Raw genomic sequence first — 16354 nt, 5'->3', positions numbered from 1 at the left:
TATTTCTGAGGAAGGGGGGCTGAAGCACTGATAAATTGAGGGCCAGATTTCCAAAAGAGCTCAGCCCTCAACAGCTGCCATTTTAGGCACCTATACAATAGGAGCTGTTGGATGCCGATAACTTCTGAAAATCTGCCCACTTCAGTTAGGTCCCTGAGTGGGAGCTATGAGCTCTTTTCAGAATCTGGCCCTGAGTCTATTTCGTAGTGTAGCCAAAACCGTTGTGTATGTTTGGGGAGGGCGATTGGGAAGGGGCTGGGGGATTAAATAACTTTTCTTTGATCTATGTCTCATAGACGGCTGGACTCCAATGCCTTGCTCTGTGACTGTGACTTGATGTGGCTCGCCAAACTGCTGAAGAAATATTCTGAACAAGGCAATATTCAGACAGCTGCCACCTGTGAGAATCCAAGGGAATTGCAGGGCCGGTCCATCACCACCTTGACAACCCAAGAATTTAACTGTGGTGAGCGTGCTTTTATTATTAAATCTATTCACCCAGTGATGCTCCGTTCTGAAGTCAGTGGGATTGCACCGGTGTAAACAAGAAAAGGGCTTGGCCCAGCATCTGTGGGGTTTTTCCCCCGATGGTCCTGCTTTGCATTCACTTCCACTGCTGAAATGAGAGATGATTAATGAGGTCAAGTGACTTGATCAAATAACATACTGGGAGTCGACAGCACACCTAGGATTTATGCCCAGGACCCTTCTGGCTATTACTCCTTTTCTCTAGCCACTAGACAACACTGCCTATTTCAGTTACTTTTCAGCACCAGTGCTACAAGTAGGAAGATGGAGACTGGTGCTGTCAGCTTCCCAGGTGAATAGACCATACACTTAAGCTAAAAGAGCACTTCGGCTGCAGTCATTTTTTCTTTGCATATGAGCATCAGTAGAGGTGTCCATAGCCTTAGTTAAATACTCTGTCATAGGTACCGTAGTGACTGAGCAATAAGATATGACATGGGTGCCGCATCAGTGCATGTCTCTTTCACTGTAATAGTGATAGGCCCCAATTCAGCAAGGTATTTCAGCATCTGAGCAGCCCCATTTGTTTCAGTGGGACTCCTCATGGGCTTAAAGTTGGACACAAGCTTATGTACCTTGCTGAATCAGGGTCAAAGGCTCCAGAGCGTGTGCTTAAATTCATCCCTATTCAGCAGAACAAGCACTGAAGCACGTTTAACTCCCATTGAAGTCCACAAGACGTAAGCGTGTGTTTTGCTGAGTAGGGATGGACTGCTGCATTGGGGTCACAGTGTGTAAGCCCATTTTGTAATGTAAGTGGTAAGGCTTAGAATATTGGACCCATATTTTAAGCCATTGGGTCAGAATTGGCCTGGGATTGCTTGGGGTGGGGGGTGATTTATTCATCTCTCGGCTTGGTCTAATTAGGCTTTAACTTCATCCTACCCCGGAGTTCCCCAACACATGTATGTTAGGTTAGTATACACCACCTTATACAAATGCCTGGCAGTTATAAGAGCTGAATTGGCCTGTGGTTTTCCCAGAGTTCTGTTCACTCATGCTAGGCTACATCTCACAATACCCTCCCATAGTACCACCCAGCATTTGGCATAAGCAGATAGGAAACTTGTCAAAGTCAAGTTTGTTCTATGACGTAGTAAAGCTGGGAAGGTACCTTCGCACACCGATACCTGGAATGCTAGCATCCAAAACAAAAATAAGGAAGACGCAGAGCAACAAGTTAAGGAACTGAGACAAACTGAGGGGTTGGATTTTAGTGACCTGTAAAGAGTTTTTTGTAACTTTGTTAAATCCTCCTATAAATACTCCTAGCTGAAATGTGTAACTGTGGGACCACCCCTTCTGTATAAGGTGAATGTCACCACGCTGCATGAGACCGCTTCCTGGAGACTGGTATCATATAGAATCTTTTTCCTGTACTATGTGCTTACTGGCTCTTAGCAATAAACCTAACTGATACTGGTTATGAGATTTCATAGTGAGCCAATGTGTGGCCAAGCAATTGACTATACAATTTATCAACACTAGAGTGGGTTTTGTTAAATGGTGTTTTTCAGAGAGGCCTCGCATCACCACCGAGCCCCATGATGCTGATGTCAAGTTGGGAAACACTGTTTATTTCACCTGCAGGGCAGAAGGAAACCCAAAGCCAGAGATCATCTGGCTACACAACAAGTGAGTTGTGCACATAGGCCCTGTGGGGGTGGCCGCTTCCATCGAGCGGCAAACTCCTCAGTTACTGCCTGTGATTACAGGAGTCATTTCACACAAATCAGAAATGCATGTTTCATTAATTGTATTTACCTTTATTTTAGTAGCACTCTCCAATGACCCTGTCAATAAAGTGCTGTCTTCATGTCCATTTGAAATGTTTTCCCAGGATTTATACTTGCCCATAAATGTACTCTGCAGGCTGAAAGAAGTTGTTGCTGAAAACATTTTATTAGCCTTTTGGCGTGCTTGCCTTGGAGCCACCATGTTTGTGATATATTAACCACTAAAATGGTGCCTCCTGTACTTGGTTTGCCCATGGAAATGTCAGCACTTCAAAAGGAAATTGTTGTATTCCATTGTGGTGCGTAGGCTGCAATGGAAAGTGGCAGGGAAGGGGTTAATATGCTCTCCTGCCAGTGCAGATACCACTGCTGCACAATGACACTAGGTGCTGAAAAGTCACAGGGAAATGCCTGACAGCAAAATGTTTTGGGCTTGAGCAGTCGTCCATTCTGCATGTTAAAGTATTCCTTGGTTTCCCTTGCTTCTGTGTCATGGGAATGTGGGTGGGTGAATAGGAAGATTTTAAAAATAAAACCAAAAGGATGAATGTTAGCATCCCTGCTGTCACCCTGCAGGCAGCGTTTCACTCCAGTGCAAATTTTTGTGGCTGAGTGTTATTGCTCTTGAAAGAGGGTTTTGTGATGGAAATGCTGGCAAGCTCCCACTCAGAGCAGTGCGAATGGGATCACACTAATATATGTTCACCACACTGGACACCACTATAACCGGGCAGGAAGGGGAATTAATAAATGCTCATCAGGCATGTTGTTCTGCCTGGTGGATCCATCTATATTCTGGGGACAGAAATTTCCTCTCCTTCGTTAGTCTTCTGCAGCCCTCCAATGTTCCATCATGCTAGGGCAAATGATATCCAACAGGGTGACCTTCTAACGCTGGCTGGGCTCCAGGAGTTGCAGCTGAATGTGGGGAGAGAAAAAAATACTTCACAGCTCTCAGGCCCTGGAATGGAATTCTCATATTTATTAGGACTCCACAGTGAATTTACACCTAGCTCTTCTCCTAACGAAGAACCTCCAGCCCTGCTGAAATAAAGTTGGCTTCTCATAAAGCTTCCGGGATGGTTTCGTCAGGGCTACTGCTTGCATTACTTGATGCTATTTTATATGTGCTTTCACCGATTTTATTTTTAATCTCTTCGCTATAAAAAGATTCCTACTCTTACACTAAACATCTTAAAAAACAAAGTTAATACTACAGCTGGGGGAAGTTTACTAAAGTGCTATTTTTAATATAGTTTTTTTCAAAACTTTGAACCTTGTGAAAAAATACTTTTTCATAATCATTTTCACATTTTTCCCTATTTCTCAACAGCTTATAGCGCCGATAAACATTTTTTCCAAATTTTGAAATTTCAATGAACGTTTCTTTTTAATTTTACATTTTGAAATAGAAGTTTCATGTGTTTTCCATTCTTTTTTTTTTTTTAATCAGCTCAGTCTAATATTCATAGATTCATAGATTCTAGGACTGGAAGGGACCTCGAAAGGTCATCGAGTCCAGTCCCCTGCCCTCATGGCAGGACCAAATACTGTCTAGACCATCCCTGATAGACATTTATCTAACCTACTCTTAAATATCTCCAGAGATGGAGATTCCACAACCTCCCTAGGCAATTTATTCCAGTGTTTAACCACCCTGACAGTTAGGAACTTTTTCCTAATGTCCAACCTAGACCTCCCTTGCTGCAGTTTAAACCCATTGTTTCTGGTTCTATCCTCAATATATTGAATACCATAAAACCTGTCACTTCTCCCTAAGCAAGCAGGGTTTCTGATGGGATTACTACTAAGAGTTAGCAAGTTAAATGTTATTCTAGCTGCCTAACTGCTATGCTGCATGTTTAAATTTTCAAGGACATTCCTGTCTACAGAGACAGGCAACCATTTAGTAGTCATTTTAGGGCAGATTGTCAGGGGAGACTTTACTTTTGTTCTTTCTTCCTTTATAGTTCTCTTTGCCTGCAATAAAGGTTCCTGTGACTGAAAGTATCTGTGTATATCGGGGTGGAGAAGCAGTGCTAAAAATTGTTTAGATGGTTTTATTGGATCCATTGGTAGAATGGTATATTTACTTGCAGTATATTATTCACCTGCTGAATATATCTGTTTTGAGTTCCAGATAGGGTGTGGTCCTTAGTGAACAAGGGAGAGAAAGCTGGAACTCAAGCTGAGAGAAAACTGGAATGTTTCTGCCTGTAGTTGTTTTCTGTATTTTCTGTGATTCCATATAATATGACAGTTGGTGGGAAAAAAATATTTGCTGTCAATTATGGGGCGCTAAAAAATAATGTGAAGAGACACAAACCTGATATTATGCATGCAGTAAATAAGTAAATAGTTTGACGATGATGAATAGGGGGAAATGGTGGGGTTTTTCCTCTGTCCCTGCAAACTCAGCCCCTTTGTGCCTGGCTCTGCTTTTCAGTAATGAAATTGACATGAAAGACGATGGGCGCCTTAACTTGCTGCAGGATGGGACCCTGATGATCCAAAACACCAAAGAATCTGACAAAGGCGTCTACCAGTGCATGGCCAAGAACATAGCCGGAGAGGTCAAGACACAGGAAGTAGTTCTGCGCTACTTTGGCACGCCATGTAATTGAGCCTTAAACACTTCTTGACGGTCCGGATTATGGAAGGGAGTCAGATTAAGCCCTTCCTTTATTTATGTACACTTTGGCAAGCGTCTTCACACGCGCGGTGCTTTGAAAGTTCCTACCCGGTTGGAGGGGTATTATGGAGCAAAGGGAGGGATGGTACCAGTGAAGCCATTATTATATGACTCCACCAGCCATTCCATCCCCTCAGAAAATTAACATAGCATACATGAAGGCTACTGCTGCTCTGAGCAGGTAGGGACAAGTTCTGCTCCTGCTCCAGAAACTTCAGAAAGAAGGGCCTCCTCTCTGTAACTCTAATACAGCACCCTGGAGCCTGGATTGTTTCCTCAGACTGTGCAGGAATGAGGATTTTCCCCAAGGACTCAGCTTGTGTAGCTGAGAGGGTCAGGAGGCCTCTGTGATTCATTGAGTAAAAATCCCTGGAATTGTGGGGTTACATTCATTATCCGCTGATGTTTATTTCTAGTAGCCCCCATGGTGTGCTAGGCACTTCGAGACAGGAGTCAAGGCTGAAGTTTATCTTCTGGAGGCAGGGTCCTGAGTCCAGAGAGAAACGGGGACTGGAGAAGGGGAGGTTTGAGGGGAGGGAATCGAAGGTGGTAAATAGGTGTTGGGGATTGCTAGGCCGAAGAATATAACAGAACAGAAGGAGAGGACAAACATCCCAGTAAAGAGGATCTGCACAGCCCTGAGGCTTTCTCCAGGGCCGGGCAGAGCATGGGAGCAGAAGCAGAAGAATCGTGGGTTCAGGGTAAGCCAGGGTGGGGAGGTTTGTGGGGCAACCTTTTTGGCCGTGTTTGACGAGAGCAAAGGGGAAAGGGAGAGCGGAGTAGAGCGATATCGCAGCCGAGTCAGTGGAGATGCAGAGTGGTAGAGGAGTCATTCGTCTTGCCAGGCATGATGAGACCAAGCAGACTCTGAACACATTTGAAATGCATTCTGGGTCAAGCCCCACTTTTCTGTGGAAGATTTGTTCTAATTTACCAGTGAAGCTTGATTTGTCCCGTTCTGGAGGGGCCTGCGCAGGAGAGGGCAGCAAGGCCACTTGTGTCTGAAATGTGTCCCTTGCTTTCAGCCAAGCCCAGCTTCGTGATCCAACCCCAGAACACAGAAGTGCTGGTTGGGCAAAGCGTCACCTTGGAGTGTGGGGTCTCTGGGCACCCACCCCCTCATGTCATCTGGACTCTGGGCACGGGCTCGCCACTCCCGAGCGATTCCCGCTTCGCCATCACCGGCTCGGGAGGGCTGTACATCCAAAACGTCACCTTCTTGGACCAGGGCCAGTATAATTGCAATGCCAGCAACTCAGAAGGCTCCATCCAGGCTACGGCAAACATTATAGTGCAAGGTGAGGGACTCGATGACATTGGCTGGTGTTAAACACTCAACTGCTGGTCAGGCCACTAAACCCAGAGTACTGGGCCCTGTTCCGTTCTCAGTGGCTATTCCTGCGTGGCTGGGTTTGGTTTTTTCCTATTGCTCTGCCAGTGTCTTCTCCCCTCAGATACTCCCAGGTTCCTGGTCATTCCCATTGATCAGACTGTGACCGAGGGGCAAAGCGTGGATTTCTCCTGCACTGCTGAAGGCCATCCTCCACCTGTTATCACCTGGACAAGGGCAGGTACTCCCCCCGTGTTACCTTCTCCTGTAAATACCCACCAGGCCTGGACGATGACGGCTAGGCTACTGCTGTGGGGCATTCTGCAGCCGATGGTGAGTTATCACCCAGCTGAGCTGAAGGTTTATCACCCCAGTGAGACGTTGGATCTCACGACATCCTTTGGGCTGGTGGTTGGCCTGAGATTGAGGTGGATGTATAATGCGTGGCTGTTCCCAGCACTTACTCCGTTCCCATCCTTACTCAGTGCAACTCTAAAAATGTTCATTATACTACATGAAATACCCAGGTTCTGAGTCACCCTCCCAGCTGCTTCAGGAGTGGCATTAACGTGGTCCCCCTTCATCCCTCCAGCAATTGGAAGGTGGTGCCAAGAGGCCATGGCACTGTCCCATTGTCTCTGGCGGGGATGTGGAGGATTCTGGTGGGAAACGGGGGAGGCTGCTGTGAGAGTACAGGGGGCCTAAGGCAGTCACTGAAACTCTTCCTTAGGGGTCGAAAGAGTTAATTTGGCTTCTGTAGCCTGTAAGTACTAGTGAGGTCAGTCACTTCACTTGGATTGAATTTCCTTTACCTTTGATGGATTAACGGCTGGCCTCAGGGCTGTAGCCTTGACTCCACTCTCTAAAGAGCGATTGTGCTGGGCTGAGCCTACAGGGCCGGTAGCTAGCGGGCATTTGGGGGTGGGTGAGTGGCTACCGTGGCGGGTGGGCTGTGCCAGGCAGCCGGGGGTGAGTGCAGGAGACACTGGTCAGAAGCGGCTCTCCCCCGGCAGTCTCCTCATCCAGCCCAGTATGGATCAGCGCATGGCACAACCCCAGGGGCAAGGCCAGCCCTGGCCCCAGCCCACCCTGCAGGGTGCTCCCCTGGGCCTGCCAGGGCTCCCGCAGCTCACCCTTGGGGCAGACCCTCCCCAGTCGCAAGTAACCCCCACAGCTTCAGCCCCTCCCCTGACTGGGAGCTGGCCTGACCCACCCGTCCCCTCCACCAAGCCGGGACACTGCGCTGGCCAACGAAACCACAAGCAGGGAGCAGAGCCTGCCTGACGGGCACATGCCTCTTACCCTGCCCAGGCGCCAGCACCCTCTTGACCACGACACCCCACAGCAGTCGCCCTCATTGCCCGCCCGTAAGGCTGGCCCTGATTACATTACATCATCCAGGGTAGCATTAAGAATCAGGAAAAGAACAGAGACTCCTAAGCCCGTACGCATTCCTAAGTAGGACTGTCAGAAGGAAGGAGGGATTTGGAGACTGCATTTCCTTCGCTCCCTTTTCATCATGAAGTCCTTGGCAATGCTGAACCGTAGTCTGTTCCAGTCACTCACCTGATTTGAGAGAGCGGGGGGCTGGACAGCCGTGGCTGATTGGTGTCACCGCACTACGGCTTTCGGTCATCACCGGGTTCTTTCTAATGGGAGCGGGTGCTAGAGGAGAGAACTGGCCACTGATGCCTCCCTGGGGTTTCTTTTTTTGCTTTTGAAAACTGACCTTGGGTGAACTTTGAAGTTCTGGGATGGTTCTCAGCATGGCTCCTCGGCACTGACCCCATGTAACAGTCTCTGGGCCAGGAGCCAGTTATCCCTGGCCCCCGGGCCCTCCAGCTTTCCTGACGCTCCACAAGCCGTAATTAATTGTTTCGAGCTGGGAAGAATTCCCTGCCGGCACTGTGGCTTCCACAGCAGCAGACCAGCCATCAAGCTCAGAAGGGCCAGCTGAGATCTCCTTAACCAGCATGTTCTCCATTTCCTTTAACCCTTTCCCTGTTGCTGCCCGTGTTCCAGGAGCAGCTTTCCTGAAGGATGGACATTGAATGGGGTGCCATGACAGGCTGTGGAGTTAGCAAGGCTGTTGCATGAATGGACTTGGTAGGCTGTCCAGCAATGAAAAGGTTAAATAAATACCATTTTAGTGTCTGACCTCCTGTATAACACAGGCCACAGGACTTCCCCGAATTAACTCCTGTTTGAACTACTGCCGACCCCTTTCAAAAACATCCCATCTTGATTGTGGGGAGTCCACCACATCTCCGGGTAAGTTGTTCCTGTGGTTAATAGAGGACATGCAAATTGCAGCCCAGGATAAAGAGGTCTGGTGGAGTCTTGTTTGTGCCCTAAATGACACCTGACCACACAGAAAGAGTTCACATGCAGACCGAGTTCATAATCAGCCGTAAAGCAAATTAGGGATGACACGGAGGTAGGAGCAGCAGCTCTTCTTGTCCTTGGCTGGAAAGGTGATGATTGTGCTTCAGGGCATCAATAGCAGGGGGTCGGGGGTTGTAGAGTGCGAATGGGCCGATTCCAGACACACTCTCACCCACCCTCAATGAATGGAATAGTAACACACAGCTTCACTAACACATCATTCTGCTGTCGCAATCAGGTGGGCCATTGCCAAATGACCGGAGGCACAGTATCCTCTCCACCGGCACCCTGCGCATCATGAGGGTTGCCCTGCATGACCAAGGCCAGTATGAATGCCATGCCATCAGTGCCATCGGAGTCAAGAGCCTCCCGGTGCAGCTTTGGGTGACGCCTCGAGGTACGCCAGTGCAGGCCAGCGTGTGTGGGAAATATTACCTGGCAAATGGATTGCATTCACTTTACAGTGTGTTGAGTTTGATGCTATTGGGTGAGGAAGGCAATTGCCTGAATTCCTAGGGGATGGATTTCTCTTTGCCTTGGGAGCAGAGGGACCATAGTAAAGTTCCTTTAGCGGATGGGGGGAAATACACAAGTCCAGGTTCTTAGCCACAGTAAATCAGCATCATTCCGTTGAAGTCAATGAAGCTGCCCAGTTTACATCAGATCAAAACTCACCTGACATGGACAGTGACTGGAGAGAGGGACTACACCAGTGCTCATCTAGTTGGTGAGTGTTAATTTTAGTGCTCCTCCTGGATCTTTCACTGAGTGGTGCCCTTCCAAAACCTACATTTAAATGCTGAAAAATACATTCAGGCTGGGACGTTTTCAAGGGAGCATAATGGAATGGGAACTGGGCATCGAATGGCTTTAGACTCCTTTGGAAATCCCAGCAGAAACATTTAATTTGGCTTGAGATGTCCTGGTATTTCAACAACCACCAAACCTGAAACATGGCATTGTTTAGTTGAAGAAAATTAGCTTTGGGTTCATTTTTTGGTAACCGTTTTCAGTTTTTGAAAACAAAATTTTTTTTAACCAAAAATGGTTTTCCATTTTTTTCCTCTTATGCTTTTGTTTTTTTTTTCCCACTGGAGGGAAAATAGTATTTTTTGTAGGATACTTTGAAAAATGACAATTTTGATATTTTCTGTGGAAAAATAATTGTCTCTTTTCCTAGCAGTGCTGGTTCTGGCACTCTGTATAAGTGGTAAATCTTACTGAGAGATCGTTGTTCTGAACACTAACTGCCGGGCCAAATTTCATCCCAAATTTAGATTTTCCTGAAATTGAGCTTTTGCAAAAGACACGAACAACAGAAGTATTTCCATGATTTTTTAAAATTCCTATGGAAACAATCTTCTTAAACAAAAAACATCGCCCACTGCAGCATTGTGCCCCTGGTGAGACTGGGGGCAGGCCTACACTATAGGGTTAAGTCAACCTAAGTTATGCAACTCCAGCGCCGTGAATAATGTAGCTGCAGTCGATGTACCATAGGTCGACTTGTTGTGGTGTCTACACCGCGCTGGGTCGACGGGAGAAACTGCCCTGCTTCTCGTTCCGGTGGAGTACCAGAGTCAATGGGAGAGCGATCTGTGGTCAATTTAGTGGGTCTTCATTAGATCTGCTAAATCAACCCCTGGTGAATTGATCGCCACAGCCTTGATCCAGGGTAAGTGTAGACATACCCTGGGGAAATGAAACTGACTAAAATCACATGAGAACTGACTAGCTTCTGTAAATTCATAGATTCATCAAGTTTCTCTCCTGTGTAACATGGGCCAGAGAACCTCACTCAGTAATGTCTGATTCAAGCCCATAATTACTGCTTGAGCTAGAGCAGATCATTTAGAAAGAGATTCAGTCTTGATTTAAAAACTCCAGGTGATGGGGAAATCCACCATGTAATTGTCCAAACTGAGAGAAATACAAACAGCAGCAGAACATGAACAGTGAAATTTAAATGAGAGAGTGTTGTTAGTAACAGAGACAAGGAAAGCAGATGATGTTTTAACTTGACAGTGTCCCTTTAAATGTTGTTTGAGACAGGAGTCTGGGAGCCTTATCATCACTCTCTGGTGAGATGTTACTAACTCAAACTTTCTCAGTTACCCTTAACGAAGAAATTTCTTGTATTTATTCCTCTGTTTCTTCACACTAAACAGTGATCCCTGTGTTTCTTCACCCTCCGCAAGATGTGGTAGCTGAGACTGGACAGGATGTTGTGATCACCTGTGCTGCCCAAGGAGATCCACGACCCACCATCACCTGGGCCAAAGTAAGAGAATTATAATTCCGTAGTCACCCTGTACCCAGCTGATAATCCCCACGCTGCAGTGTTTCTGATACTGTGTCATTACTAGATCAGAGTGAATCATTGATTTTCCAGTTCAGTGGTTGAGTCAAAAATATCTGAAACAAATTTGGTTAGTTTCAAACCGAAACTGAATAATTTGTTGTTTTTTCTTGCTGAAACAAAAAAATAAAAAAAACTTGCATTTGGGTAGAAAAGAAACGTTTCTGATGTTGATTCGAATCAATGTTTCAAAACTAAATGTTGAGTCAAAATGACATGTTCAAAATAGTTTGTTTTTGATTTTTTTCAAAACGAACCATTTCGACACTTCCCAAATTTTTGTTTTCAGTTGGCTGGGGGGTTTTATTGGCCGACGTTCTTCACCAAATTTGACCGGAATTCATGAATAATTTCAGTGCCCCCCAAAATGCATTTTTCAGCGAATTTACTATTAACCAAAAAAAATTCGGTCAGCTCTAGTCATTACCTAATGCTGTCACGGTTTGAAATAAGCTTGCATAGTAAATATGGGAGAAGATACACTGGATAGAAAACAATAAGGTTTTGAGGAACTAAGTTTTCCCAACTGGATTTTTATATGTCAAAAACAAAGAGCTGGGCAACATGGGTTGTCCTTTCCACTTTAACAGCCTTCACTTAACCAACCTATGACTTGAGTGATCCTTGACGCTCCCAAAGACGGGATATTTTAGTTCAGTCCAAATTGTCCTCGTGTTCAGGGATCTCCATTGGTGGGAGCGGGCTGCATCACTAATACAGTACAGTTCTACTTGGCTCTGGGTTTGACGTGGCAGGGCTGTGCTACTAAGGTAATGCTACAGAGAGGCTGGGGCCTGGGAGCAGTGAAAGAGGTTCAATTTTAATTAGATTGGGAGCTCTCTCAGACACAGACTGTCTTCCGTAAGCATCTGCTGAGCTTCAGTGAATCCTGGGAGGAGAGGAAAAGAAGGGATAGCAGTACAGTTCAAATAGGAACTGAAACTTTTTATTATTTTTGTTGTTTGTTTGTTTTTATTTTATTCCTATTATTTATTATTGCTGTTTATTACTTGTATTATGGTAGGACTTGGGACCCACAATAAAGATTAGTACCCATAGTGTTAGGCGCTGTACAGAATTCTATGGGCCTGACTCTTCTCATTTAGGGCTTGTCTACATATGGAGCTATACAGGAGCAGTTATTTCTGAATAACTCCATGTGTGGACCCTCTTACTCTGGAATAAGGGCGCCTTGTTCTTGTTTAGCTTAATGCACATGAAACTATGTTGACGTCAGTGTGGTTAGTCCAGAGTTACACCAGTGTAAATGAGAAAAGAACCAGGTCTTACGTATCCCTTGGCCTCAGCTGGAAAGCCAAGAAGAGACACCACAATCCAAAGAGAAGGGCTGCTCCAACTTTTGTGATTCTGTTGCTAGTCTCTCAATATTTGACATTTTACTTCTTTGTAAACTACTTTTAGATTGGCTGACAAAAAGCACTGTACGACAGTTATGTATTTATTTATTACCCAAAGCCCCAACTCCTGGAGACAGGCAGCTGCATGAGATTCTCATTTTCATTTATTTTTTAAAATAAGTTGCTAGCCCAGTGGTTCTGGTGACCCCTTTCACATAGCAAGCCTCTGAGTGCAACCCTCCCCCCACTTATAAATTAAAAATACACCCAGGCAAAGCAGGGTTTGGGGTGGAGGCTGACAGCTCGTGACCCCCCATGTAATAACCTTGTGGCCCCCTGAGGGGTCCCGACCCCCAGTTTGAGGGGGTCTAGCCTTTATGGTTGCAAAGAAAAGATTGAAGGCTCAAAACTCAGAAGGCAAAGAACAAAAACCCTAAATTTATTTCTTTTAGATCTCATGATTTTATCCCAGTCTCATGATTTCTGTGGGCCTGACTCAAGATTTTTGAATGTTTGGGCTTCTTAATACTGGATATGTCTAACTCACCCAAGGCCATGACAGTCTGAGATCTCATGAGAGAACCTGTTCCTAGAGGTTCAGAAAAGCCTCTAAACTTTGATTCTTCATCTGAACCAAACCTGTTGAGACTTATCCCTTGCTCTTCTCAAATTTTAATGTCTGTATTGCAGCAGAACGATCCCAACTTCCTGCCTCTAAGCTAGTATAGAATCTGGGGGAGAAAGTAATACATGAAATGAATGAATATATGTGGATTGTAAGAACAGCCATACTGGGTCAGACCAAAGGTCCATCTGGTCCAGTATCCTGTCTTCCGACAGTGACCAATGCCAGGTGCCCCAGAGGGAATGAACAGAACAGGTAATCATCAAGTGATCCATCCTCTGTCATCCAGTCCCAGCTTCTGCCAGTCAGAGGCTTAGGGACACCCAGAGGAGTTGCGTCCCTGACCATCTTAGCTAATAGCCATTGATGAACTTATCTAATTTTTATTTGAACCCAGTTATGCTTTTGGCCTTCACGACATCCCCTGGCAGTGATTTCCACAAGTTGACTGTGCACTGTGTGAAGATGTACTTCCTTAGTTATGTTTGTTTTAAATCTGCTGCCTATTCATTTAATTGAGTGACTCCTGGTTTGCGTGTTCTATGAAGAGGTAAATAACACTTCCTAATGCACTTCCTCTACACCAGTCATGATTTTATAGACCTCTATCTTATCCCCCCTCAGTTGTCTCTCTTGCAAGCTGAACAGTCCCAGTCTCTTTCATCTCTTCTCAGGTGGAAGCTGTTCCATACCCCTAATCATTTTTGTTGCCCTTCTATGTACCTTGTCCAACTCTAATATTACTTTTTTGAGATGAGGCAACCAGAACTGTGCACAGTATTCAAAGTGTGGGCGTACCATGGATTTATATATTGGCAGTATGATATTTTGTATTTTATTATCTATCCCTTTCCTAACGGTTCCTAACATTCTCTTAGCTTTTGTAACTGCTGCTGCGTATTGAGTGGATGTTTTCAGACCACTATCCACGATGACTCCAAAATCTCTTTTTTGAGTGGTAGCAACTAATTTAGATCACATCATTTTGTGTGTATAGTTAGGATTGTTTTCCAATGTGCATTACTTTGCATTTATCGACATTGAATTTCATCTGCCATTTTGTTGCCCAGTCACCCAGTTTTGTGAAATTTCTTTGTAGTTCTTTGCGGTCAGCTTTGGACTTAACTATCTTGAGTAGTTTATCGTCTGCAAATTTTACCACCTCACTGCTTACCCTGTTTTCCAGATGACTTATGAATATGTTAAACAGTACTGGCCCCAGTACAGATCCCCGGGGGACACCACTGTTTACCTCTCTCCAGTCTGAAAGCTGACCATTTATTCCCACCCTCTGTTTTCTATTCTTTGACCAGTTACTGACCGATAAGAGGACCTTCCCTCTTACCCCATGATGACTTACTTTGTTTAAGAGGCCATGGTGTGGGACCTTGTCAAAGGCTTTCTGAAAGTCCAGCTATACTAGATCCCCTGGATCACTCTTGTCCACATGCTTGTTGGTCCCCCAAACAATTTTAATAGATTGGCGAGGCGTGGTTTCCCTTTATAAAAGCCACGTTGACTCTTCAACATCATGTTCATCTATGGGTTTGAGAATTCTGTTCATTACTACAGTTTCAACCATTTTACCTGGTGCTGAAGTTAGGCCTGTAATTGCCAGGATTGTCTCTGGAATCTTTTTTAAAAATCGGCGTTACATTAGCTACCCTCCAGTCATCTAGTACCTAGGCTGATTTAAGCAATAGGTTGCATACCACAGTTAGTAGTTTTGCAATTTCATATCGGAGTTCCTTCAGAACTATACAATGTATGTTTGGGAGCAGAGGGGGGTGGGAAGCCGGACAAGAGTGTTACTAGCCAAAAGAATTGCTGGGGGTGCGGTGAGGGGTGAAACGGACTGGTGTCTTTTTTGCTTTCAGATACCTTTTCTGTGTTGCACAGAGTTCTCCTGACATCTGCTGGCCATGTCGATCAATGACAGCTGTGTGTGTGTTTCCTAGGCAGAGCAGAGTCTAGGCTGAGGGATTCTCTCTGAAACGTCTTCCTGTCTTTTGATCATGCTACAGGAGGGTATTCAGATCACAGAGAGCGGCAAGTTCCATGTAAGTCAAGATGGGACCCTATCCATTCGAGACCTGGGAGTGGCTGATCAGGGCAGATATGAGTGTATAGCCAGGAATACCTTTGGATTCACGTCCAGCACCATGCAGCTGACCATCACGGGTACAGTGTCCCTTGGCTTTATCTCTACAAGGTTCTCTCTTTCTCTTGCTCTGCTTACCTATTTCCTGCTCTGTCAATACAATGACAAGCTTCTAAATGCTTGCTTATAACCCTAATCCATTGGGGGAAGGGAGGCGTGCTCCATTTTTCACACTACTGCTCTGTGTAAGAAGGTAGGAGACGCAGAGATGGTAATGAATAGCAGTCAGAGAGGTAACACTCATCTGTCAATCAGACCGCAGGTTAAGCATCCCGGTGGTAACCCTTGGAGGGAAGGGAAGAATCGAGGAGGAAAAAATTGGAAGCAAAGCAAGGGCGGTTTAAAAGCATTTCTCAAGCACGCAGGGGTGAAGAGCGGGCATAGTCAATCCTTTATTAGATTAATTTAGCCTCCTTCTCTGTGCATGAATTGACTGTGAGGCGTTTAGGATGTTGTTTAACTTCTTTGTTGTTTAATTATCCTGTGAGTAATTTCAATGTGATTTGTTCGTGGTTGGTAGCTTGTTTTCCAACAGCACATGTTGCATGTCAGTTCCCAATGTCAATATCCACATTTGAGCTGGGTTGATTACCTTTGGCGTGACGTGCTGGCCACGAGGTATTGTCTGGTTCTTGAGTGGGCAAGGGAAACACGTAGGGTTTGTCTGATTCTGCCCAGCAATCAGGAGGTGCTTTGATCTAGCTAGTGCCACTAAAAACAGCACGGAAGCGGTGGCAGCATGGACTAGCCATTCGAATACATATCCAGGGTCCCAGGCAGGGTTGTACATGGGCAGCGAGCCTGTGCCACTGTCCATGCTGCTGCTGCTCCATGCTATTTTTGAGCAAGCTAACTAGATTGCAGCTAGCTGAGGTGTGTCTCCACATGATACAATCACACCCCCCGATTGCAGTGTAGACCCTTAGAATCAGATTTCTGAAGCGCATACTCCTGTGTACAGGCTCATGTTAAAAAACTCACTCTTGCCATTAACGTACCTGTCAGTTAACATGTTCTTTAGAAGATCTGTGAACATGACAACTACAGCTGGAGCAAATTCAGATATCTTATGCAAGCGAATGTTCACAGACCAAAATCTTGGGGTGCTCCCCTCGGTCTAAGATGGCATGTTGTCATCCTGCGGTGTGGTCTCTTGTATGCTGGGGCAGTGATTTCAGTT

At 45.6% G+C, this 16354-nt stretch overlaps 1 protein-coding gene across 1 annotated transcript in view; it reads left to right on the top strand.

The window, feature by feature from the left end:
* LOC101946364 (peroxidasin homolog) overlaps positions 1-16354 on the top strand; it is a 65655-nt gene that overhangs the window by 37871 nt on the left and 11430 nt on the right. Inside the window, exons 7-14 of the mRNA XM_005309593.4 lie at positions 297-466; positions 2046-2163; positions 4711-4880; positions 5982-6254; positions 6411-6527; positions 8910-9068; positions 10840-10952; positions 15038-15194. Coding sequence (XP_005309650.3) covers positions 297-466; positions 2046-2163; positions 4711-4880; positions 5982-6254; positions 6411-6527; positions 8910-9068; positions 10840-10952; positions 15038-15194 — 1277 coding nt within the window. The remainder of the gene's footprint in view (positions 1-296; positions 467-2045; positions 2164-4710; positions 4881-5981; positions 6255-6410; positions 6528-8909; positions 9069-10839; positions 10953-15037; positions 15195-16354) is intronic.

The sequence above is a fragment of the Chrysemys picta genome, chromosome 13 (assembly GCF_011386835.1).
Source record: "Chrysemys picta bellii isolate R12L10 chromosome 13, ASM1138683v2, whole genome shotgun sequence".
NCBI lineage: Eukaryota > Metazoa > Chordata > Testudines > Emydidae > Chrysemys > Chrysemys picta.
Note: the sequence above shows the minus strand (reverse complement) of the source record. Positions and strands in the feature narration are given on the sequence as shown.